This window comes from Mesitornis unicolor, unplaced genomic scaffold (assembly GCF_000695765.1).
Source record: "Mesitornis unicolor isolate BGI_N332 unplaced genomic scaffold, ASM69576v1 scaffold14939, whole genome shotgun sequence".
In the NCBI taxonomy this organism is placed as follows: Eukaryota; Metazoa; Chordata; class Aves; order Mesitornithiformes; family Mesitornithidae; genus Mesitornis; species Mesitornis unicolor.
The window spans coordinates 6,841-31,443 of record NW_010205326.1 but is presented as its reverse complement, the minus strand read 5'-3'; the positions used below and the strand labels follow the sequence as shown (position 1 = coordinate 31,443).

The following is a 24,603-nucleotide window of genomic DNA, read 5'->3' as shown; positions in this document are numbered from 1 at the left end:
GTGTTTTGCATAAAAATGCTTTTTTAGGCTAGAGGATCCTAACGTACAGCTTGTGATGTTAGAAAAATATTCTCTGTAAGTTATGACGTCTGGTTTTCTGCAGTGGCAACAGGGAAAGAAATACTGTCCCTCTGCAGTAAAAGCTGGTAAGCATGAGAACAAAGATTAGTTAGAATACTAAGATTATGAAATGTCAACAATTTTTCATTTACTTACAATAAATAATTAATAAATTTCAGATTAGCACACTCTTCATTAAACAGATCACCAGAAACATTCAATAACCACTTCACCAGGAATTATCAATTGAGAAGACAAGACAGGCATAACCTGCTACCTGAATAAATAATAGGAAAAAAAACAGTAAAGCAACATATCTTTTTAGTTTGCTATGTGGACTTCTACAGGAAGTTAATAGCAGTCCTTTTAATGTAGCACTATGCCTAGCAAATGCTCAGAGAGCAATCTGTTCCCTTAAGGTCTATCAAGAAAGAATGCTCCAGAATTCCTGTCTGTACTCAGACCTGATCTACATTGTTCATGTTGAACAAATGATGAACAAATACATCTGAACTAATTTTTTATATCCAGAAGCTACATCTGCAACAGCAAGATGCAGGATGACACCCTAACACATGACATATTACTCTTCTATGAGCATTTCAGAGGCTGATACTTGTTGACTGATCAAACAGTTGTCACAGCACTTATTTTATTACATGTATTATGGCAATAACTATGAACTGCAAGCCTTTTAAGCTATCATTGCACAGATATCATAGGATGCAGTCTCTTGTCTTCAAGACCTTAATTTAATCTTAAAATGAGATCCAGTGGCCAGAAACAACAGCTATTGAAACCCAGAAATTTGTTTATTTGAGGTTATACACTCTACAGCAGAACCAATATAATTATTTTAGCTGATTAAGTTCAAGTCTAATACCTCAATTTCAAAACAGGCTTCTATTACTACACCATTCAACAAACATACAAATTCTCAGTTGTATTAAAACCACAAATGGAGTGAAGTAATCCTCAGTCTCCATTAGGGCCAGCTGCAATCATGAATGAAGGTTACTAATTTTATAAGCAACTAAGAGGCAAAGAAACTATCTTATGTGTACTTTGTGTGACACAAAGTAGGGATGAGATGCAACACCAGTGTTTATTACAAGCTTAGTAGAGACATCTTGGAAAAAAAACCCCAACAGTCCAAGACGACAACTTAATCTAATACTCTATCTGATACATGATTATTTTGTTTCTTGCTGTAGCCAGTGGACCTGATCAAGTCCTAACTTACTGTTAGTCAAGGTTGCGTGCAACGCAGGTAGAGCTGCCTACTGAAGCATTTTGCTTACAATCTGTTATATCCTGTGTGACTGACAAACAAGTATCAAAGCGATTTATGCGCCAGCTTCTACATAAAAAAGTCAACTTTCTACCAGGCTATCTGAAAACTTACTGAGAAAAATGAAAGCTAATTAATCTAGAAGCATTTTATGCCACTGAAAAAGATCTCTTTCTTATAGTTATTCTGACATAATTTTGCTTTTTCAAATGTATAAGTATATATATTTTAAAAAACAGAATAAAAGGAGCCTTGTTTTTACATTGAAATGACATTTAAAGACACATATTGGATGGTAATTTTTGTTGCTACTATGACTTTCCATTATGGAAGAAATCTATGTGGTTTCAAGAGTTTGCACAGATTTTTGATCTGATAATAGAATTCAACTTGCAAATAATGAAAAATTGTTAAAATAATTCTGTAATAATATGCAGCACTTACTACGTGAGTGACTTTCAAGGTATCACCATCAAATCTGCACAAGCTTGCGCTATCTTCAAGAAAAGCATCACATTCTTCTAATTCTTGAGCATTACAAGGTGGGTTTTCCTTTTCAGGATTTGGATTCTGAAATAAAAAGACAACAGAGTACACTGAAAATCCAAGCTATCCCTCTTCATAAGAAGAAAAAAGTTCAACAGAACTGCAAGAATTATTTGCATATTCTTACATACTTTAAGATCAAGCTATTACGTACTTAATCAAACTGAGTAGAACCATTAGGTAGGTACAACAAAATCCTTTTCAGTTTAAGGAGAGGTATGTAAGCCACACTAAAGCATGGGCAATAAATTCCCTTCTGTAAGTAGCAAAAGTATACAATTCTGAAACTTTTGTAGGTTTAGTAAATTTACACTTGTATAAGCTTCTTTCAGATTGCCATTGGAAAAGTTTTTAAAAAACCCAATTAATTTTGTAAGTAGCTCTAAATACATCCTTCCTTTTAGCTTTGCTAATAATATTTAAAATTCATAATGTTGTTATGCATATCTTTCAGTGCACTCAAAACAAGAAACAAGCAGATGTATTTTTTCACATCCCACAAATCAAAGAAAGGAAAAACCATCACTTTTATTACTAATACGAGAGCAAGATATAACACTAGTGCATACAGACACAGCTTGCTTCTGCTAAGCATATCTTTGGATAATTTTCAAAACAACCAAGCTATGTTACCTTAGTGATATATTTAAAGAACTAATTTCATGATAACAGAAAGGCACCTTTATTTATCAGAAGGCAAAAAGATACACTTCCTTGTTAAGTCTGTGTAAGGAAAGATTAGACAGGGCACTGACTCAATTCATCTGACAGGGAGGAGTTCTGGAGTTCCTGTGCTTGCTTCTTCGTCCATTTCAGCTGATTATTAAGAACTCTTATTTTGGTGCAGTCTACCAAGTGAAGAAGATCAGCACAATTTTTTTTTCCAATTGCTAAGACAATTAAAGTTTAAAGAAAACAAACATGAAGAGGTAACAAAGAAATGTCCTTAAATGACAAACCAGGAAAAATAAGTGTCGTGCGCTGCAGGCTAATGAACAAAACTTAAACCAAGGTATCTATCTCTTTAGAGGTTAGACTTTGGGGTTAACCTCTCCTTTATCAAGCATACTTGAAGATCTCTGGTTTACTGTTTTATTGGGTGGCTTTTAAAAAAAACCTTCCAGGTAAAATTCATTGCCGTAAGCAATTGACATGACCAAAAAGAATCCATGCCTTTATTGTATATATGTAATGAAAGCTGCAGTACAGCAAAATAAGTAACATGTACTTAAGTGAACAGTTACCTAAGGAAAGGGTTTGTGTTTTTTCCCCAATAAATCTAGGTCAAAAGATGTATTACAATAACTTGCTCACATTAGTGAGAGAGGGAAGAGAGAAATTGATTTAGAGAACTAAATAGAATTTATTTTAATAACACTTTTCAGCCTTATTAAAAAAGTAATAATCCAATACTAATATATCAAGATCTATAGGGAGTCATACTTCACAAGTTGAGATGCCATTTTCTAATTAAATCAAAAGAAGTATCAAGCAAACAACCGTTGAAAATTACATTCTATTTATAACTGTATAACAGTAATGCCAGAAAGTTCATGAGTCACACTTGTGCTTTCCTAAATTTTCCTTTTAAAAATGTCATTTAAACTCACATTCTATAAGTCAACTACGGTATCCACAGGAACACAGTATAAAAGTGTTGCTAATGATAAACAAGAAAATTACTTAAATCAACTGCTTTAAAACAAACTCACATTCTAAGTGGTGGGAACAAGATTTATTGTCAATGTTATATCAGATTTCTGTTTTGGTGCACAGACATTATCTAAGCTAAATTCAGTCAGATGATATTACAGTTCAAAGTATACTGACAACTCTAGTGCCTTTAGTTTGTTAACAGTTTCACTCAAAAACGAATGTAGAGTTAGGATTCTGAACAGTAAATGAACTGATGAGCTATGTCAATGAAGTACAAATTAGGATATAAAGAAAAGACAACACACAAATGCACAAGAATTTTAAATGTTTTAATTTCAACTCCTTACTATTACTTCAGAGGTAAGGTGCATCAGGCTTTCACTTATTTCAGAGCACTTGGAAGAGTCCATAATGAATTCCCCTCTTGTGTCACCAACTATTAGCTCTGGCCACTGAGGTCCCTCATTTTTCTTAATTAGAGAAATTTCCAAACTAAAATGCAAACAGAACACAAAGAGTAGTACATGAAAACACTGCATCCATTTCTCAGATCAGTCAAAAAGCTCTAAATGTAGATTTGAGCACTTCTCCTCTCCAAACTGAATTAATAATGAAAATCACGTAACAGAAACCATTAGCATTCAGTTTATAAAATAAACAATTTTAATGGAAAATATTTTAAATTAGAACAGATGAAAGACATGTGATTTCTAAAAGCCTAAGAAAAAAGAGAATGTATTCATGTAAACATCCTCAGTTTTCAATGTAAATGCAGTTTCTCCTGAAGCAATCTTATTAAAATATTTAAAATACCATAGGACATCACTTGTAAAGAAATCTATACAAAGAGTGACAGAATTTTAATACAGAGGTTTATTTAAAACATAAGAAGTACTTAACAGGGTTATTAAAGTGTGCACTACCTTTATATAACATCTAGGACAAAAATATTTGTATTTTATAGACTTCAGAAATAGTACAACAGTTGATTATTTACATTGTGTATCTAAAACCGTATCTCAGAAGAGACAGGATTTAGAGAACCTGGTATAACCAGTAGGGATAAATAACGAAAGAAACAGAAAGCAAGAGACTCACCCCAATGCCTCATCATAGAGATTCAATTTAATTGCTGCATTAGACCAACACATGGTTATCATGATAAGGATAGTCAGATTTATTATATTCACTTTTTAGATACACTTTTAGGGTCTACAATAACAGTCTTTTACTTGACAGAACAGGAAAACCTTCTAAGTTACAACTACTGCATGGTAGCAGTAACTATTGCTGAAGTCTGAACCAGTTTCTGAAGCAATTACACTGGCATTAGAAGTAGCTTACTTTCACACAAGATACTTGGTGCAAGCTTTAGACTTTTAATCAACAGATTTAAAGTGGTACTGCAGTAGCAGCATTAAAAATCAAGTGCAACTTATTACGCTGAAATGTATTATTATTATTTTCCATTACAACCGAAGCCTGAGATTCATTCATTATTGCTCACTTGACTGAATAATTGAAGAAGCGAAAAATAACTCTGATGAGTAAATCAATGATAGCTAATAATCAACAACTAAAAAGTCACTGTGCAGTATATAGTATTACTATAATCTCTATAAAATATTAGTCATTCTATTTAATGGTTTTGAAGGTGTTTTGGGTTTTACTTTATCTTTTACAGTTAACCTTTTTCGGAAAAAGCCAAGACTTTTGATGAGGGAAACCAAAGGAAAAATGATAGAATGATAGAATTTCTCACATTGGAAGGCACCCACAAGGATCAATGAGTCCAACTCCCTGCTCCTTGCAGGACCATCTAAAACTAAACCTTGTGACTATCAAAAGAAATAAAAAAAAAATAAACTGGGAATGTCTTGAAGAAAATGTCACACCAGTTTTCTTACTATAACCAAATCTCACAGAGTATATAAACCTGCGTACTTCACATAGAAGTAAAAACAATGTATTAATGAAAAATATTGACATCAAGCTTGTTCAAGCACCCAGAAGTCAGTGTTTTCTCTACTGTATCTTCTTTCGCTTTGTGTTTTCAACTGTTATAATGGCAAGAATATAACTACAGCCATATGTATTGCATACAAAGCAATACGCAAAACTATCATAAGATACGGTATCTCAAGTGTGTGATGCACTGCTCCCCAGTTTCCACACTTTGGGAATGGTAGTGAAAATGTATGTAGTTACAAGTTGTAATTTGAAACTGTAACGACTTTTTTTCCCCCTCTTTTCTACTTGAAACTCAAACTTCATGGTGTCAGAAAGCTATGGCTAATATAAAGTCTATTTTTCACCAAGTCTTCTCAAAATTTCAAATTAGATGGCCATATTTTCCATAACATTATGTCTGGGAACAGCACTGTGCCACTGAAATAAATCTGTATTCTTTCCATTTACTGAATGTTTGTTCACATTCATAGGATTAAAGTTTGTGCATCTCAGAACTTCTCAAAGGAAACTAAATTGGAAACTCTGCAGAAAACACTGTGGAGCAAAAATGCCTAATGCAAGATCCAAGGACAGATTCAAACTACACAAAATGTATGAAAAAAACATCTGTGACAAGTAAAATTCACACATGCAGAAATCACTTATTGAACTGGAACTCTGAGACAGAAAACTGAAGTGCATGTACTCATAAAGTAGGTATTAGATACTGAAAAGTGAAGGAGATCAATAAAACCACTTGCTCTGCTCTAAGGCTCTACCTGGTAGAGTGCAGTTTTCCTACTGTATGATTACCTTTATTACAAAATACTGCATTCAGAATAACTAACTGTAGTGACAGTAATAAATCTACAGCAAAAAGGGAAAAAAAAACCCAAAAGAACACTGATTATAAAACAAAGACAGGACAGACTGAAAGATTCTTTTACAAAGTTACATCACTGAAATTTGAGTCTTGAATTGCTGAAGTGAAAAACAAGATTTCCAAGAAATATGCATGGTCAAATGGATAACTTTCTTCAGAAGAAATCACAGACTACAGCAAAATCGTATTTTGTTGCCAAATGCACGGAAAAAACCCACTTCTACTCTACTACATTCTTTGCAATTTCTTTTAACATCTGTATATTTCTGCTCAGAGCAAGTATTTGGCGAGTGTTAATCAAGGAAAGCTCAAAAAGCAAAAAAGTCAATTACTAAGAACTCAGTGCCACTCATTTGTAAGTTTAATTTATGGAAATGCAAAAGGGACTCTAAAGCAACTAGCAAATGCTGTTATCTGGTATTTATCTCTTTGTTTTCAGAATCCATAGTGCTTCAAATTAGAACTATACTGGATATTAATGACTGTATTAGAAGACAAGAGGTCAAGCAGAGAACAACAAAAGATATTTCAAAATGCCTTGGAAAGGGACACAGATAATGCATTTCCTCCCACCCCCGGCCCACATCCAGGAGGTACACTGTTGCCATCGATACATTAAAAACTTTAATGCAGAGTTTTTCTTAGCCAAAGAAATTCTTGATCTTTAAATCAAGTATTTTTGCTGCACTCATGTACTGGTTTTGTCTGGGATAGAGTTAATCTTCTTCATAGTAGCTCATGTGATGCTATGTTTTGGATTTGGTTTTGATTTGGATAAAAAGACAAATATGCTTAGTGATACAGGCAAGTTTTTATTTTGCTAAATTTTAGTCCAAAATACTCCACAGAGTATTTGCAAAACTACCCAGTGAGAAAAATTAATTTTTATCTTACTTAAAGGAAATACCTCTATTTCCACAGAAACAACTCCTTTCTTCTTATATTTTTTCACATGATGACACCATATATGGAAATTACTCTTTAAGCAATCATTTAACCAAACCTGCTTGTTCCAAGAAACAGTGGCTCATTACTTTATCCTAGGAGAGAGCAAAAGCAGCAAATGTCCAAATACATATTATATACTGTCAGATCTTGTTGCTTTTTTCATACTTGTTGGAAGATCCAAGACAAATTCCATCACGAACCATATCCAAACAACGAAACTTGAAATGCAGTTTTACTTATTGACTCATTTCCTTGTATTCCCCCTCTCCCATCAGCCTGTATCCTTTTTCCTCACAGTCTTATGTTTAAATAATTTATTTGGTTCAGGATTTAGCTTATGGGTCTGCATTTGCAGAATGATCAACACATGGTGCTTCCAATCTGCAACCAGTGTCACCTGTCACAGAGCCTGTGACAGACTAAACACCAAGGGTGGAATGTGACCCACTGGAAAAACCCCTACAGTGGAAGATTGCTGGTAGAGATGGGCATCGGGAGGTGCCCGTGAAGTTCACGGAATAATGCAAAGAAGCTATGGACAACTGAGTGGATCAACTGGTGGTGTCAATGTTTCTCCTTGAGATCATTAAAAGAGTGTGAATATTTCCTAGTTAGCCAGACAAGCATGGGAGGAGTAAGTATGTGGCTCAGCCCAGACAGAGTATAAAAACTGGACAACCAACAAAAGAAGAGAGCAATGGGCTAGGGCTGGGTTCAAGCTCCTATTCCTTCCCAGCAAGCGAGGATGCCCAGGGTTGCGATGGCAAACAAATTATAGAGACTGCTAATGGGAATCACATTGGTATTGTGAATAAACCATGTATTGCAATGGCTGTATTTTGTTAACTGTAACTTACACTGAAAACTCGATACAAATGTATTTTGTATTACTCTGCTAAATCAGAAATCCTGTGTAACATCAACTGTCTTCAAATAAGGAAATTTGATCATTACACCTTACGTGTATGGAATATCTAAAAGAATCTGGTCAGAGAGTGTTGGACTCTGACAGAGCAACATGTAACAGCTGCAGCTCACAGTCTTATTTGGGTTAAAGTCAACAAACCAGCACAAATACCTTCTGTATCTTAAAAGGAATATCAGAAATAGGCTAGTTAAAAAAAGATAAACTTCTCATCCTGTAACCCACTACTGCAAATATGGCCTCTAACAAGTTTAAGGGAGAAAAAAAAAAGGAACTTCACAAATTAATGCCTGCCTTTAACAGACATTGAAAAACAACTTATTTAAGTTAATTCTTATTTAAGTATGGACACTCCTACTACTCTGAAGTCCTTTTGTGAGTTAATTATAATAGCTGTGATATTAACCAAGGCTACAATAACTACCAAATGTATAGATGGTCAGCACTGGTTAGAACACTTTACCTGTACTGAAGAAATATTTGGGTGCCTAGATTCCCAGTTATTACCAAGACAACACTTGAAGAACCTGGACAACTCTATCTTGCAATGAAACTATACATATCAATATCTGATAGCTGCGGACTTATGCACAAATCCCTACTTGAACATTTTAGTGACTAATATGAGACTTAACAAATGAAACACAGCTCTACATTAAATAAACAATACACTGAGTTACACACTGTAGGATGTATGAACTTTTCAAAGTTCAGAAGTATGATCACAAAGCTCTTGGAGCAGAAAATGTTTCGTTTGTTCCAGACTTTCAAACCCACCTCCCTCATGCAGACAAATAGAAACCCACTGGTGCAACTGACATGAGAAACTATACAAATTCCAAAGTATTTTACAGGCAATGAGGTTTAGGGTACAAAGAATAACAAGAAAATCAAAGTGTGGATCAACTACTTGTTTTTCGTAATCCACACACTGCCTTTCATTCATCACAACTTCAGTCTTACTTTGAACCATTTCGATGGTGCTTCAGTTCTAGCTGCTCTGACTGGGCAGCACAAGGAGAAGGACAACTGCAAAAGATGAGCAAAGACTTTCAATCCCTCTTGTAAGTGGAAGGATCAAGAGGAGGATGTTTAGCAGTGTTTAAGCAAGCAACAGGTCCCTCAGTTCATATGTCCTACAAGGTGTTTCGACAAAATGGTGTTCACTGCATCTGTTAACTGCAACAAAGAAAGTGGCTTATAACACAAGCGTTTAGCTTCAAGTTTCAACCAGAAAACTCAGACGGGTACATTTCCAAATAGACATGTATTTCATACTCCCATTCACCTGTGCAGAAACACACGTGGAAGTAAATCTGAATACTTATGCCACCCTTCCAGAGATGCAGCTTTTTTATTGATGCAACTGCAAATGTTGTTGACAACTTGCACCCACAGAACTCCCCAAAACAATGGTTGAACACGTCTTGGCACTGAGACCCGTTTAGGGCTCTGAAGGGCTCTCTGGCAGCTCTACTAACGATATAGGGTGCAAGTAGAAAGCAAAATTAGATGTCCAAAATTTGGTTGCAATTCTCTACCAGAGAACTAAAATTCTAGGACTAACACATTTTGAAATACAAAAAAGTAACTTTGACTATGGTTTAGGGATCTCTGAATTAATTCTTTTCCCCTCTCCATTCTTTCATGTTTTTATTTCAGAATGAAAGAGAACTAAAATTTACTTCTCAAATAAAACCATGAACATTTCTATTTGATGTCTACAGCATGTTAAGTTCACACAGGTTAATTTTATATCACATTCACAGTGTACAATGGATTAGGAAAATATAATAAGGAATTTATAAGTCAAACCTGAAGAATTTCTGTTACATTACCAAAAAAAGCTTATGTTTGTGAACAGCTGAAGTAGAAGAGAAATTATTAACACAAACAATGGGGTAAATACAGGCTAATCAATCCTAAAGTTTGGTGGGGAAAAAAAAAGTTGGACCAATTAAGCTTACTCTGTTTACAAAGCTATGCTTAACACTTTGATAACTGGGATTTTTTTCCTGGCTATTTGGAAAACAAAGCTTTTCTTTAGTACTTCAAAATATGACTGAATTTACTTACTGAATTTATCACCAAAGTTTCACAGCTATATGATAAACTATCCTTATGAAAATCATTTAACAGTTTGCCTATTCACTTTTCCACTGTGATCAACTAGAAGTGAATAGACAAGATTATTCTCATAGAAAATTAAAAAAACCCAAACAGGTAGTGATACATCCATGGGTTAATCTCCAGTAGCTCATATCACCAAATACTGTTTTTAAAAAGCAACTGACAACATCAGAACAGGACATAAACTTGGCTGTCAACAAACACAGGCAAAGCATGTGAAAGTAGTGTGATGAAGTTAACATTTTAAGCATGAATATATTCCTGATGTTGCAAAAAACTCTGCTTTGCAGCTCAGTAGGAGAACCTCTTAATTTCCTGGTCTGATACAGGTATAGCTGTCATTACAGACATTCATACATACTGCCTTTTTTTTTGAAAAAGAAGATTTTGTTATTTTGGAAAGGCTATTCTATGTTGTTGCAGAAAATAGCTGGTCATGTAGTTTATAAGCAAGTAACTGAAAGAGAGGAGGATTACTTTCACCATTAGCTAAAGAAACAGTATCGTGAGACAGCATCACAAAAGCCAATGGACTATTTTCAGCAGAGGAGGTAGGTTCTTGCAAGGAGGGGGTGCAGGGTGTAGCACTGAGTCAGTCCATTCCCAGAGGCCAGAACTCACAGATATGATACACACTGTGAAATCAATTCCTGTCAACAGGAAAACTAAAAACCATATACAACACCTTTTGTTCTCTCTAATTATCCAAGTGCAGCTTTCATGGTCCACAGATGAATAGAGTTTTCCTTCCATCAAAGGAGGTTGGTCTTTCAGTGTAACACATATGTTATCAGGGAAAAAGCGTACTTTTATGTCATCCTTAGTGATGTCTTGAGGAATGTGAACTGTTATTGTCACATCATCTTCAGTCTGCTGCCAGTAGTAGAGAGGGTCTACAATTGGAAACATGCAGAAAAACAAACTAGATTACAAATGCTGTCCTAGATTCTCCAGCATGCAGTGCTGGGAGATACAGAATAGAAGTTTGTAGAATAGAGGAAACTAACTTTTACTCTGAACCATTTACGTAATATATATTCGGATTACAAAATGGAGAAACATTTTTTTAGCAATCAAGTCAATTTGTGCCCCTTGTCTGGAGAGCAATTTATATTCATGTCTATACTCAAATATGCTGATAGTTATACAATGGCATTAACTATTACTCTAAGTTTATAGTAGCATTACAAAATTGATAACCAAAATGTACTTAAATACACTGAAACATTAATGATTAGTAATTTGGTTGAAAAAACATCAAGTGCAGTGGTACTGACAAGCTGCTGCATGCTCAGAAGTATACGTCACTCAGAGATGTGAACTTTTTTTTCTTGTTTTGCCAGAAGCTGCACTGACTATTCAACAGAAATTATTCTAGAAGACCAAGTAGTCTTCACCTGCCTAAACTGATGGAGATTAAATGAAACTGACTGCCCAGAGGTAACAATCAACTTCTGCTCCTAGGTCTAGATAGACTCTGCCTGATGTCTATCTTGATTATTAAACTGCTACAGCAAGTGACCTGTTAAGAGTTTATGCAAAGGGAAAACACCAGAAAAGTAGCTTAGACTTCTCTCCCCTATCTTCAGGACAGCCTTCTCATAACGTCGAAAACGTGCATAAGAGACTATGAAAGAACAAATTAAAAACCAAAATACTGATGTGCGACATAACTGCCTTAATACTTATCTATTATTATAAACTCCTACAAAAATCAGAGTTCTATTGCTAGCACATCTTTTTTTCATTATCAGATATCTATTATGCCTGCAATTTTATATAACCATGCAACTAAAATTACAGCCTACATTAGGTTTAGCAAAAGACAAATTGTCTCCTAAAGAGGTATCAGACTTCCCTCTAAACTAGGACTTCAGGTTTCTGTACTTTTTTTTACTATGAGTCTTTAGTGCCATGGGAAGTTTTCTAAAAGGTATTGCTGCAAATGGTACTTCACACATCACAGATTTTGGGGCTTTGGCAACACCATATGTGAACATACACAGATGAAATGAGCTATGCTAAGAGCCGTATACTGTTCTTTACTGTGTTTCTTTAATCGTATCTAGCATATAACTCAAGAAGCTCTTAAAAATCCTTAAAACACTGAACTAGATAATTCAGGTGACAACTGCATAGACATTGCATTATGGTGCTCAGTGCACTGAAGAATTCCTTTGCTTCAAGATTTATAGGTACACACTATTCCTAATACAACTACACGTTCAACTTCACAGTTACCACAGTGTGTAACACTAATATAATCCAGAAAATGGATGGTTTTGTATTGTTTCCCAAACAGATTTCTGCACCATTGACAAAGACTGTGCTAGTATCATTCAGTTAGCACTGGTTCATTAATCAATGCCTCATATTCAGAAGTAAAAACTGAATCTGAAATAATTCAACATAACTACACTAACATATATATCACAGAGCTCCTTGATATTTAAGATAAAACAACTTTATTAATAGGTTTTTATGTACTTAATTTTGTTTTCAATTTCAAGAAAAAAAAGTATGGATGCCTTTGTTGAAGTTTATTATTTTATCTGAACTGCTTTCCTACTGGAGAAAATATAATCTTTAACAGGATTCTCATTGTTTAAAATGTTTGTTGTGTTTTTGTTTTTTTGTTGGTTGTTTTGTTGTGTGATTTTTCTTTTTTTAAATTTAGAAAGGCAGGAGGAAATTACGTATCACAGAGCTTGCTGATGAACAACTATTTGGGGGAGTGAATGGATGCCACACTGTCCTCTTTCATCTAGGAAGACTGGCTTCTTAATTTGAGTACTTCAGCCAGATGCCTAAACTGAGGCAATAGCTTAGCAGTCCAACTGCTAGGAAATACTTGGCATAGTTCTGTTTGCAAAATATCCTTTCCCTTAAGACAACAGTAAGTGTCTCCTAGGCAAAAAAACTTCTCATATAGGTTTATGGACAATATAACTTCCCAAGGTGAAACAAACAAAAAGCCAATCTGTCCTTAAGAAAAAAAAAACCAAAAATCTAGAAGACAGATATTAAGACAAACATTTATTGCTAGTATTTCCAAACAGATGCTAAACTGACAAGCCATTGTCTATGCCAAACAAGAGAGCAGTCTATCATAATCTGTCAGATGTCTTACCTTTTTTTTCATTTGTTGCTTTTGCATCGTTACTTTCTTCTAATTTATTGTCTTCATCTTGCATAAATTTGAATGGTTTGTAGGAAACAATCATTAAACCTTCCCCATTCGTCTCTATTGCTGCATAATGGGGGACTGATTTTCCTTGTAAAACTCTCCTTTTAAGGATTTCATATTTACAATCACCTATAAAAATTAATATATATACTTATATATATTAGTGGTAATACTCTTCTAGAAGACAAATTATTATATGAAAATCTCATTACATTTAAAAATACTAAGCAATCCTACCAATTAAATCACAGTACTATAATTTAAAATTTTCTTCTGTTTTCCAATGAGTTTGTTAAATTTGTAGAAATTAATCTAACATTGCCCTTTTTTCTAATGATGTCTTTGTTGATCACAGCTAACCCAGCAGTCCAAAAAACCACTCACACAGTCTCTACAAACAAGTTTTCCAAATACTTTTTTAGCTACTGTAAAAAACTTGAGAAGCAATGAAATAGCTACTGGTGTCATTTTATTCATAACGGAAAATGCCCATCTTCTTCAACTTTTGTGAAATGCTGCCCTTTAAAAGGGAGGTCCCAGATGTTAAGCTACTGGCATCACAGACCATGCCATTCCCTACTGTGCTCCCAAACACATGAATATTGATGATTCAAAACACCAGTAAGGTCACAGGTTCTAGCACAACATTTGTTCTTTTTCCATTAGAATCTTACTGCCCTCAGAGCAATTGACCAACTTCTGAATAATAATAAATTGTACAAATTAATTCTTAGAAAAAAACTAACAACTTGAATTCTCACTGGTGATAAAATTGTTTCCAGGAATTGTTCAGTTTTTTCACATCTATGCTTCATCTCTTCATTAAAAGAAATCACTGTACATGTAACTATAATTTTACTTGAAAAAAACTGGAAACTCATTAAGCACAGACATTAAACAAGACCTGATGATGACGGTAAAAATAATGTACACTACTCTAGTACTCCAAAATGTGTTCTTATTTGACTTCAATGTTAAGCTTAGTGAAATGTCAAAGTCATAGGAGAATAAAAATAGTAACAGAAGCCAGGTATAATTTAAGTCCTCACAATTGGTCATCTTGTTTGCTAGGCAAGAAGTGGAGTAAAGAACAGTAACCAGACTATAATGTAATTCTGGTGCTTAGTGCTGTTAATTAAAGCCCTCCTGTTTTTCCTAAAAAGTTTGGTTGGGCCTACCAGGGGCTATTAATTGAAGAGATTCAACCATTCTCACTAGCAAGAGATCTATACAACCAGAAGGCTCCAAGTTACAGGGTAACCTGCTTTCAAAAATGAACAAATTACCTCATCTTAGATATATGACCAAAAAGAGCGTGTCTTTGTAGTAGTGGGAAATTAGCCACTCATTGAATGAGCCGGTATTAAACTGACCATATTTAACTTTGCACTGAAATATATCAAATGTGTTTGCACGTCTATTTTACAGCATTTGCTCACTTGTTAAAAGGCTCTACAACCTCCCAACCTGTCATTGTGTGACCAGACCTTTTGTAGAGTAATTTTCAATCAACCATCAACATTTAATTTTTTTAATTAAGTCTTAATGATCTTTTTGGTAAGTTTATACCACATGGTTTTTTCTTGTAAAGACGGTCAGAATAAAGCTAAGCATGTAACATTTTCCAAGTCTAATAAAGCAGCATGTTGGCTCTTCATTTCGAGCTTTTATAGTGAGGATTCCTAAAACACTAGTTAACTAAAAAAACCAACAAACTTTGAAAGGGCATACCTTTGTATGCATTCCCTAAGTACCACACAAGATGTGAACAGACCTAACCACTGCTTCCATTCAGATTTATGTTCATGCTTCCATTTTTGTTCATTGGTAATACAATAACGGTAGGTGTGATCACTTTGTCTAGCCAACCAGACATGGCAGAGACTCTCACAGCTGTTGGTGCCAAGAGACGTAACTATGTCTTAAGGCTTTGCTTTGATGAAGCATGGGCTTTGGTAATTTGAGAAATGGTTTGTTGATTAACCACTTGTTAAGGATGTAAATTACTGTAATTCCTCAAAACAGCTTTTATCTTTGAGACTGGTTCATACATCACTCTGATTTGCAAGATGTTTATTTAAAAGAAATCAAAACTTATTTATCTCTTCATAATCAAAGTTTGCTTTGAATCTTGTTAGTTACATCTGTGCTGACTGTAATTACAAAAAATTTGTCTGTTCCTTGGAAACGCTGGAGAACTGGCAAGATTTTTTGAAAGACTTAAATCCACTGTTATGGAAAAAGTTTCATTCCATAAACATTTGGCATAAGTTATAAAAAACGCACTGTAAAAAAGAATTTGTTTATGAGAATATACAGTGTTACAAAATATAATAAGAGTTTGTGTTAGTGTTCTCTTTAAGCAATGGTCTTCAGTTCTATCGGCAGTATTACTGATTTAATTTTTCTTACAAGGTATAACCAGTAATGTTCAGAGGTTTCCTTCTCTTGTTGAGCTGGCCACAAAAGCTTAATGCAATCTCAAATGGCTTTCTGGCTCTCTTAAAAATACTTTCATCGCCCAGGGTTGCAAAAGCAGACAATGTGAATAAAGACACTGAGGATAACAAAGCTGGAAGGGCTGACAGGGCTGGAAGGCTGTCCTGTGAGGAGCAGCTGAGGACTTCGGGCTTGTCAAGTTTGGAGAAAAGGAGGCTGAGGGGTAACCTCATTGTCCTCTACTGCTTCCTGAGGAGGGGATGTGGAAAGAGAGGTGCTGATCTCTTCACCCTGTTATTGAGTGACAGAACACATGGAAATGGTTCAAAGCTGCACCTGAGGAGGCTCAGACTTGACATTAGGAAGCACTTCATTACCAGGTGGTCAAACACTGGAACACGCTTCCTAGAGAGGTGGTCAATGCCCCATGCCCATCAGTGCTTAAGAGGCATTTGGGTAACGCTCTTGATAAAATGCTTTAACTTTTGGTCAGCCCTGAATTGGTCAGGCAGCTGGACTAGATGATCATTATAGGTCCCTTCCAACTGAAACAGTCCTATTCTATTCTATTCTGATTTCCTATCCATACTATATGTGTAGGAGACTGACCAACATTTGGATAGTAACATTATAGTATGTAATCAACTGCTTTAGTTCAAATAGTTGAAGATCTTGTTTCTACTGGTATCAAAGTGATACTTTCTGGAAGATAATGAACAAGGCCATATCACAGTCTTCCCCAAAAGTAAATTAATTTAATCCACACATTCTTTAAACCAGATGTTGAAGCATGCAGTCTTGTTTTCTTTATGGAAATCGTGATATTTAATATAAGTTTATATGGTCAAACTGAACAGATAATTACCCCTTCCCATACTTTGTTAGGATAATACATTAATTAACAGGTTTTAATACACTAACTAATGTTTCTAGTGTGTTGGTCTAAAATTAACTGAATAACTTCATAGTCTTTTATTTTAGGAGAACCTAGAATATGCAGAATATTACTCCTTATGCTACAGTTCTTATATTTATCTCATACTAATTCAAATCCCATGACACAGTTAACTGGAAGGTAAAAAACCCCAATACAACCCCCAAAGCATAACCAAACAAAAAACCACAGCCAGCTGCACAACATTTTGAAAGGTACAACAGACATTAGTTAGAAGTAGTTCTGCATAACCTCAATTTTACAAGATCAAGTTAAACAAGAACTGTATTTCATAATGTCACAAAGTAAAATTCTATCTTGTTTTCTACCTTTCTACCACCACACATGTATAAAACTTCACTTTTTCCTGTCTTCCAAACCTTTATCAGAATTCAGGTCTACAATCATTAACTTGATCTCAAAATGTAAAAAAAAAATTACCTATGTAAAATCCAAGCTGAAATTTTGGGGAAAGGAAATAATAGAACCTGAGGAACAATCAAATTCTAAGATAAAGAATAAAAGCATGATTTATTTTTTTAAAACTTTACTCATCAGTAATATAATTGAAAACCACTTACCCTCTTTGCTTATCTCTGCAATTGTAACCCATTCCAAGGTAACATGATATCCACTTCCTTTTGTGTCCAATTCATCTTTTTCTACCCTAAGCAGCAGTACAGCTACTGAATGCGTATCAGCTTTCACAAATGAAACACTGTGTGCTATAATAAATGGACTTCCAAATTCTTCGTTAAACACAATCTAGAAGACAAAATTGTAGTAAAAAGTCAGTCAGTTAAAACTGGAAGTTTTGCGCTCCCAGAAAGCAGTGAAAGACTTCAGTGAATGTCACATCAGTTAAAGTTTGTTCCCACAAACCTCTTTGCCAATATGAATGACATACACTTCTAGCTCCTCCTTTCTTAGCCATCAAGTCACTCCTATGAAGTGTTTTTAATTATTATTCTTTATATTATAAAACCATTAAGATCCACATAGTGTCTGCATTATGGCTGTTTACTACTATAGTAAGTAGAGGTACAACAGATAAACAGAACAGGATCCACAAACACAGCACATCAACTGGAAGAAACAGTCTCATACTCCAGAATAAAATGTAGGCATTTCACCAGGGCCCTCACTACTCCTCTAGACACCTCAACATCCTGAAGATCTTTGTAGACCTTGACATGTTCAAACAAGAAGAACAATAGATCTGGTGCACTGCTGCCAGTGTTTAATCATCAACCAGTACTGAGGGGAGGGGATTCTTTCTATTTGGCTACTCTCTCTACAAAGAGATTCAATTTTCCTTCTCTGTAAGGTTTTATGAAGCAGAGTAAGAAATAGAAACCTATAATTAAATGAAAGACTATAATACTAATGGTTAGGAGGAGCTAGGGTTAGAAGATTCTGAATTTTAATGTATATGATTTGGAAAAGTCCATCCAATATTCAGATGGGACTAGGTAGGCAGAGTAAGCAAATATTACTGTCATACTGAAATGCTAATAACCACCACTGTAAACATGAAGTAATTTCATACATAAGGACTGCACATCTTGTAGCTCAAGACATTTACCATTTGGTACCTATAGCTGGAAGTTTTAATTCTATAAACTTCGTATTTCATCTTATCTCAAAAAAGTACTCATTCAGCAAAAAACTCAGGAAGAAGCAAAAGAAATGAAATATTCTTTATTTGCTAGAACATTAAGACATGAAAACAAAAGAATAAATGACAAGGAGTTCAAACTGCAGTGGCTGAATGAGAATAGACTCAATCTAGATGGTGTTATGGAAATCTGCTAAGGTTTGAGCGTTTATGACTTGGGATGTTAATATCACTTTAAAAAGAGGGGTGGATCTAAATACCCCAAAAGTTAATTTTAATGGTGACAGAACCTCAACATATAAATCTCATGTGTTTGTTACACTGAAAACTCCAATGTAACTTATTTATGTATCAGCATTCTCACACAGAACAGAATAAAAACCAGTTGGCATTTATTACCAACCATCTAAAAGCAGGATGACCAGTTTCTAACTAATCCATCATACTGAAATCTTGCACTTCAGGACATGTACCTGAGTTCCTGCCAATACTAAAACCTGTTTGATTGCTTAGGAAACTGTCCTCCAATAAAGAAAATAGATGCAAAATGCAGGCACTTCATACCAGATTTGTCTTTCATGAGGAAGGAGGAACTAACCACGGACCACAAGACTCACAGTAGCTCAGACAGAAAGGTAACTTAAGTATATTTGTTGTGTCCAAGCAGGATAATCAATACCATTATTAGAGTAGAAAGATCACTTTGATGTGGATACAATAATTGTTCCTTATCAAGACTCTTCAAAAGAATTAGTTACGTAAAGAATTTACATCATGAGAAATACAAAAATATACTTGAGTTATAGCCAACAATTTTAAGTAGAAACACTAAGCACAAATAATTTTCCAGAGCTAAGCACACAGTATGAAGATCTTCCTTACCAGATGGGTGGAAATAATACTGTTTACATTTCACCTGCTCTGCAGGTAAACCTCAGAGTTACTCATAAAAGCTTTTTAATCAGCAGTTTTGTTTAAGTTTATTCCAGTCTCTGTGGACGTGTTTTTAAGATGGAGCAAATTAAATGGCAAATATTTTAGGCAGAATTACACCCGCAAAACATTGCACAAACCACAAATCTCCTAACTTAAAAATGAAAGTAGCTTTTGGCTTGGCTGACAGTAATTTCAGACTTTAAAAAAAATATGATATACCATAGAATCATCGAACCATTTGGTTGGAAAAGAACTTTAAGATCATTGAGTCCAACCAACACTCACTTTTACTCAGATTCTTCTCCAATCAAAAGGCCACTCCCTTTCAAACACTTGGATTACAGATATTTTGTCCACACAGAAATCATTATTTTTATACTCTAATACAATCCTGTAACAGTGATACAGCTATGATTTAAAGCTTAAGCCTTCACAATGTTACATACAAGCAATTCTCATAAGAAACTCAAGAATAATAATTATTTGGTAGATGTACAACTCTTAAATACGGTATTACAAGACTTACCTCCCACTTCTCAGACATGCTGTTTCCACGCTTGCCTGTTTTAATTAAATACAGTCTTCCTGTACCATCAGAAAGGGTAACCCATGTGGAAGATGAGAAGTGTATTGAGGCACAAAGGCGATTGTCATAAGCTGTCAGGTCTGTAGGCAGCCTGAAAACTTCTCTTGGCTTTCGTAGAACAGCATCCTATAAGCAAACAGTCATGCACTAAGGCTTTATGAAGTATTTATCAACTTCAATAACTATTACAGACAAATTAAGAATAACAAATCTCAATAGCAATTCACCAGTATCTTTGTGCAGTTAAGCATATTTAAAAAAATTGGGTAGTAAACATCATTCCCACATAGGTGGAAAAAGTGGTGGAATTGCATCACAGAGTTGGGTTCTATCAACTGAAAACATAAGTGTTCTATAATTGCTATTTCACTACTCCATTTTACAGAACTAATTACATTTTGCATTTAGAAGAAGGCTTTTCACTTCTTTTCTCCTAGCATTCTCATATAATTAATCACTTACCTCAAACAGTTCTAGTCCCAGTAAAAACGTGGAGGCTTTAAAAGAAATGAAAGTCACAGAACTGCACTCAAACTAGATTAAAAAAAAAAACAAATCACTAAAAGAATTTTAGCCTATTCTCTTACAAAACTGGTATATTAAGCTGATACATCATTTCTCCGATTTCCTAGAGCGGTCATTTTATTCAGTAGGTTAGAGCAGTAACAACTGTGATTAGCTAGCAAAGAAAAGCTGTACTAATTCATATCATACTTGCAAATAACTTTTCGATCACATTATGATTATAGTAGGCATCAGGATAAATTTATTTAGAATACTGTATCAGTGGCACACTGCAATCTTATTTTTTAAGCCAACCTACAAGCATGGATAGTTTTTGAACATGAATAAACAGAGACACTACAGTGAACAAAGTGCACAGATCATACAGTTCTCCAGTGAACAGTAAAGACATATAGATCTTCAAAAACTCCAATGCATATCACTAGATTTAAAATCATGAAAAGAGGAAAAATCCAGTATATCCTGCTATATAAACTTTACACACATCAGCCTGATTGAATAATAGTGCAAAATGAATGTTAGATTACAAATTTCATCAATATTTCTCATAATTGTTCTCACAAGTCCTGGTTTGTTGTCTTCAAGTTCTGTATTGTTGTCTTCATTTCTTGCTGATTCTAACAGAAGAAAATGCCTCATGCTGTAAATTGGATTTTCAACTGTTGTCATGAAATACAAAGGCAATATCTTTCAGGGATTATTCCTTATCTTGTGCTTTCACACTCACATTCAGCCCTTTCTTTGCTGAATAAGGCTTTGTAACTCCCTGCTCATTATTTGGCTTGCAGAATGCCAGCAACGTAGGACTGCAATTTACCTCCCTTTTGTGAGTCGAATATCCAAGAGGCTTGAAAGAAAAAAACCAAAACTTGACCAAACACTTATGATTTGAACAGAACTTGGCATCATAGTTTAAAAAATGGTCAGGACATGCTTTATCAGCAATACAACTTGATCAGCTACTTCAGAAGTAGATCAGGCTGCAGTGTTAAGAGCACAAACAAAATATTCTTACAGGAAAACGTAAGATGCAGACTGGAGATTCAGTAACATGACTGTCACATCTCTATGATCTTTCAAATAACTGAAATAGAACTTAATTGCTTGTAGTTTTTCAGCTGAACTAAGTAGCTGCTAAATAAAACAGGCCAGCAGTCTGTCACAGGTGTGGTCCCCTACTTGATACCAGGCCCCACGTCGTTCAACATCTCCGTAATTACCTGGATGATGGGATTCAAAGCACCAAGTTTGCTGATGACACTAAACCAGGTGATGAGGTAGACATGTGATTAGGGAGAGCCATCTTGCACAGAGACTCAGACAGCCTGGAAGACTGGGGTAGCAAAAACATCGTGAAAAAAAAGCCAAAACCAAAGACAAGTGCAAGGTCCTGCACCTGGGATGGAATAACCAAAGAGCCCAGTACCTGCTAGGATTTGTGTGTCTGAGGAGCAGCCTTGCTGATAGGGACCTGGGGGTCCTGGTGGACACCAAGCTGGCCATGAATCACCAGTGCAATGCTGCAGCAACAAAGGCAAATCAGATCCCGGTCTGCATCTGCAAAAGCATTACTAGCAGAGATAGAGACGTGACCACTCTACTCGGTGCTTGTCAGGCCACACCTGGAGTACGTCGTCCAGTTCTAGTCTCTACAACTGAAAAAAAGACATGGACAGGCTGGAAAGGATCCAAAGGAAGACCATGAAGATGATCAAAGGGCTGCAGAACCTGTCCTCTGGAGGTAGACTGAAGGAGTTAGGTCTTGTCTTCCTAGAGAAGATTCAGGGGGGACCTCATCACAGTATTCCAGTACTTAAAGAATGGCTACAAAGAGGAAGGAGGCTCTCTCTTCATAAGAGGTCACACAGAGAAGACAAGGGACAAAGACAAGCGACAACAGGTAGAGGTTTCACCTTGACATAAGAGAATTTTTTCCCAGTGGGAGCAATCAACCACTGGAACAACCTTCCCAGGGACATGGCAGAGTCCCCATCGCTGCAGGTTTTCCAGATGCAAGTGGGCAGGGTGCTAGATAATCTCATGTAGGCTCCTGTTCCCATGAAAGGCTGGGCCATATGATCTTCTGAGGTCCCTTCCAATCTAGGCTGTTTTATGGTTCCAAAACAAACAGTAAACACTAACAATATAATTTTTAAAAAAATCACCACCTTGCCCTTATACTGATTCACAGACTTCAGGATCAGATCTTCCAGTAATAATAAACAAAAACAATTCTTGTTTCTGTTCTGTAACTTAAAAAAAAAAGATTTCTCATGAAGTTATGGTCCTTTCCCCTCACTTTGCAGACAGGTTCATAGACAGATAAAAAATAAATGAAACAAAATAAGATACAACAGGTTTCATAGATATTTTGCAGGCTAGTGCATCTACATATATTTGAATAAATAAACAATCATCTCTGAAAAAAAAAAAAAAAAAGGTGCCTGACTGGCCTTCACAGATACACATTTCCCTTTTTAAACCATATCTATCTTCTTAATCCAACAACAGACAATGTTGAGAACATAACCAATGGTCATAGAGCCAACTGAACTATTTTCAGATTTATTTTACTAGGGTTATTTCCAGTCAGCTGATCTACAATTATTTCAGAAGCACCACAAATCAGAAAACTCTGCATAACAATAAGAAATTTCTTTCCTTGTTACTAAAAATTAGCATTAGTGTCAGTAAAATGTAAAGATATTTAAGTAGAAATACTTTTTTTTTTAAACAGAAAAACAGAATTGGAAAGAAAACCATTACAGGAACTGTTTTAAAGATATTTACAAGTATGTAAAAGGAAGCACAAACAGAAGTGTATTTGTGTATTGGAAAACCTGGCAGGGGGAAACAAGCATTTACCTATTCTGTGTCACACAAAATGCACTTACTACAGTAAGGGTGGGCATGAGATCAAGAAATAGCAGTGAAATAGTAACATATTAAAAGTGTCTCATTACAGGCCCTGAAATTTTAGTCAGAAGTTATTATAATATTTTCTAAGCACACTCTAATTTTCACTCAAGCAATGGCTAGCTTGGGGCAGGGGGGGAATCACTTATATACATAACTACCCCTAGTAAAAGAAACTCTCTAATTCTGTTCTATGAAATAAGGCAGTCAAAAATATACATACAAAGCACCACCTTTAAGAGTTCTTTGCACTTGTGCCCATGTTTGCATTACAGAACGAGCCCCCTTGTGCATGCAAAGCACGCTGTAGCCTCACTTGTTGAGAGTCCTGTATTTCAGGGGACTTCAAACCCTTCATATTTTCCAGATTTTATTAAAATCTGATGTGCATTTAAAACATGTTCAAAGGTAAGCAAGAGAAATTGGATCTGGGTAAGTATCATTTTAATAAGCAACAGCAAAAAAGAGCAGATGACAAACAGACAGGGTGCCTGCCTGTTGGGTCTACTTGAATTCATATTAGAGATTAGTGTGTACTACAAAAAAGCACAAGGGTTATTATGAAACCTGCAATGGAAAACATGCACATTTGATTTTTAATTACTGGAAGTGTCCAGGGTCATTCTGTAGATTCAGATGCATGACTATGCCCCTTGAACTATTCCACTAATTTACAACACATTCAGGAGGGGAGAAAGAAAGAATTAAAGAAAACAAAAACAAAAACAAAAAAAACAAAATCAAACCAAAAACCCAAACAAATCCACAACCCAAACAAAGCAAACAACAATCCCACAAACACTAGAGACAAAGAATTTTGGATTCCTCATCTTTTACTTCATTTTAAGGTTTCACTGAAAGGCAGTGTATTCTACAATAAAAGTGCTTCATTATAACTAGCAATGACTACTGTGTCTAGGAAAAAAATATAATCAAAACCTTACAGAAGACTACATTTTTGTCAGCCTTCAAGTTAATCTTAACAGTAAGCTACAAATCATTTTGGATGTAATTTAACAAAAACCTCAACCTACCCACCATTTAATTTTCTAAAGCTCACATCAGATTTATCA

The 24,603-nt window shown here is 35.2% G+C and overlaps 1 protein-coding gene across 1 annotated transcript in view; it reads right to left on the bottom strand.

The window, feature by feature from the left end:
* NUDCD1 (NudC domain containing 1) overlaps positions 1–24,603 on the bottom strand; it is a 33,599-nt gene that overhangs the window by 4,252 nt on the left and 4,744 nt on the right. The window contains exons 2-7 of the mRNA XM_010191362.1: positions 20,030–20,215; positions 17,531–17,714; positions 13,520–13,705; positions 11,075–11,282; positions 3,901–4,045; positions 1,796–1,921 (exon numbers count right to left, since the gene is read on the bottom strand). Of these exons, the coding sequence (XP_010189664.1) occupies positions 1,796–1,921; positions 3,901–4,045; positions 11,075–11,282; positions 13,520–13,705; positions 17,531–17,714; positions 20,030–20,215 (1,035 nt within the window). The remainder of the gene's footprint in view (positions 1–1,795; positions 1,922–3,900; positions 4,046–11,074; positions 11,283–13,519; positions 13,706–17,530; positions 17,715–20,029; positions 20,216–24,603) is intronic.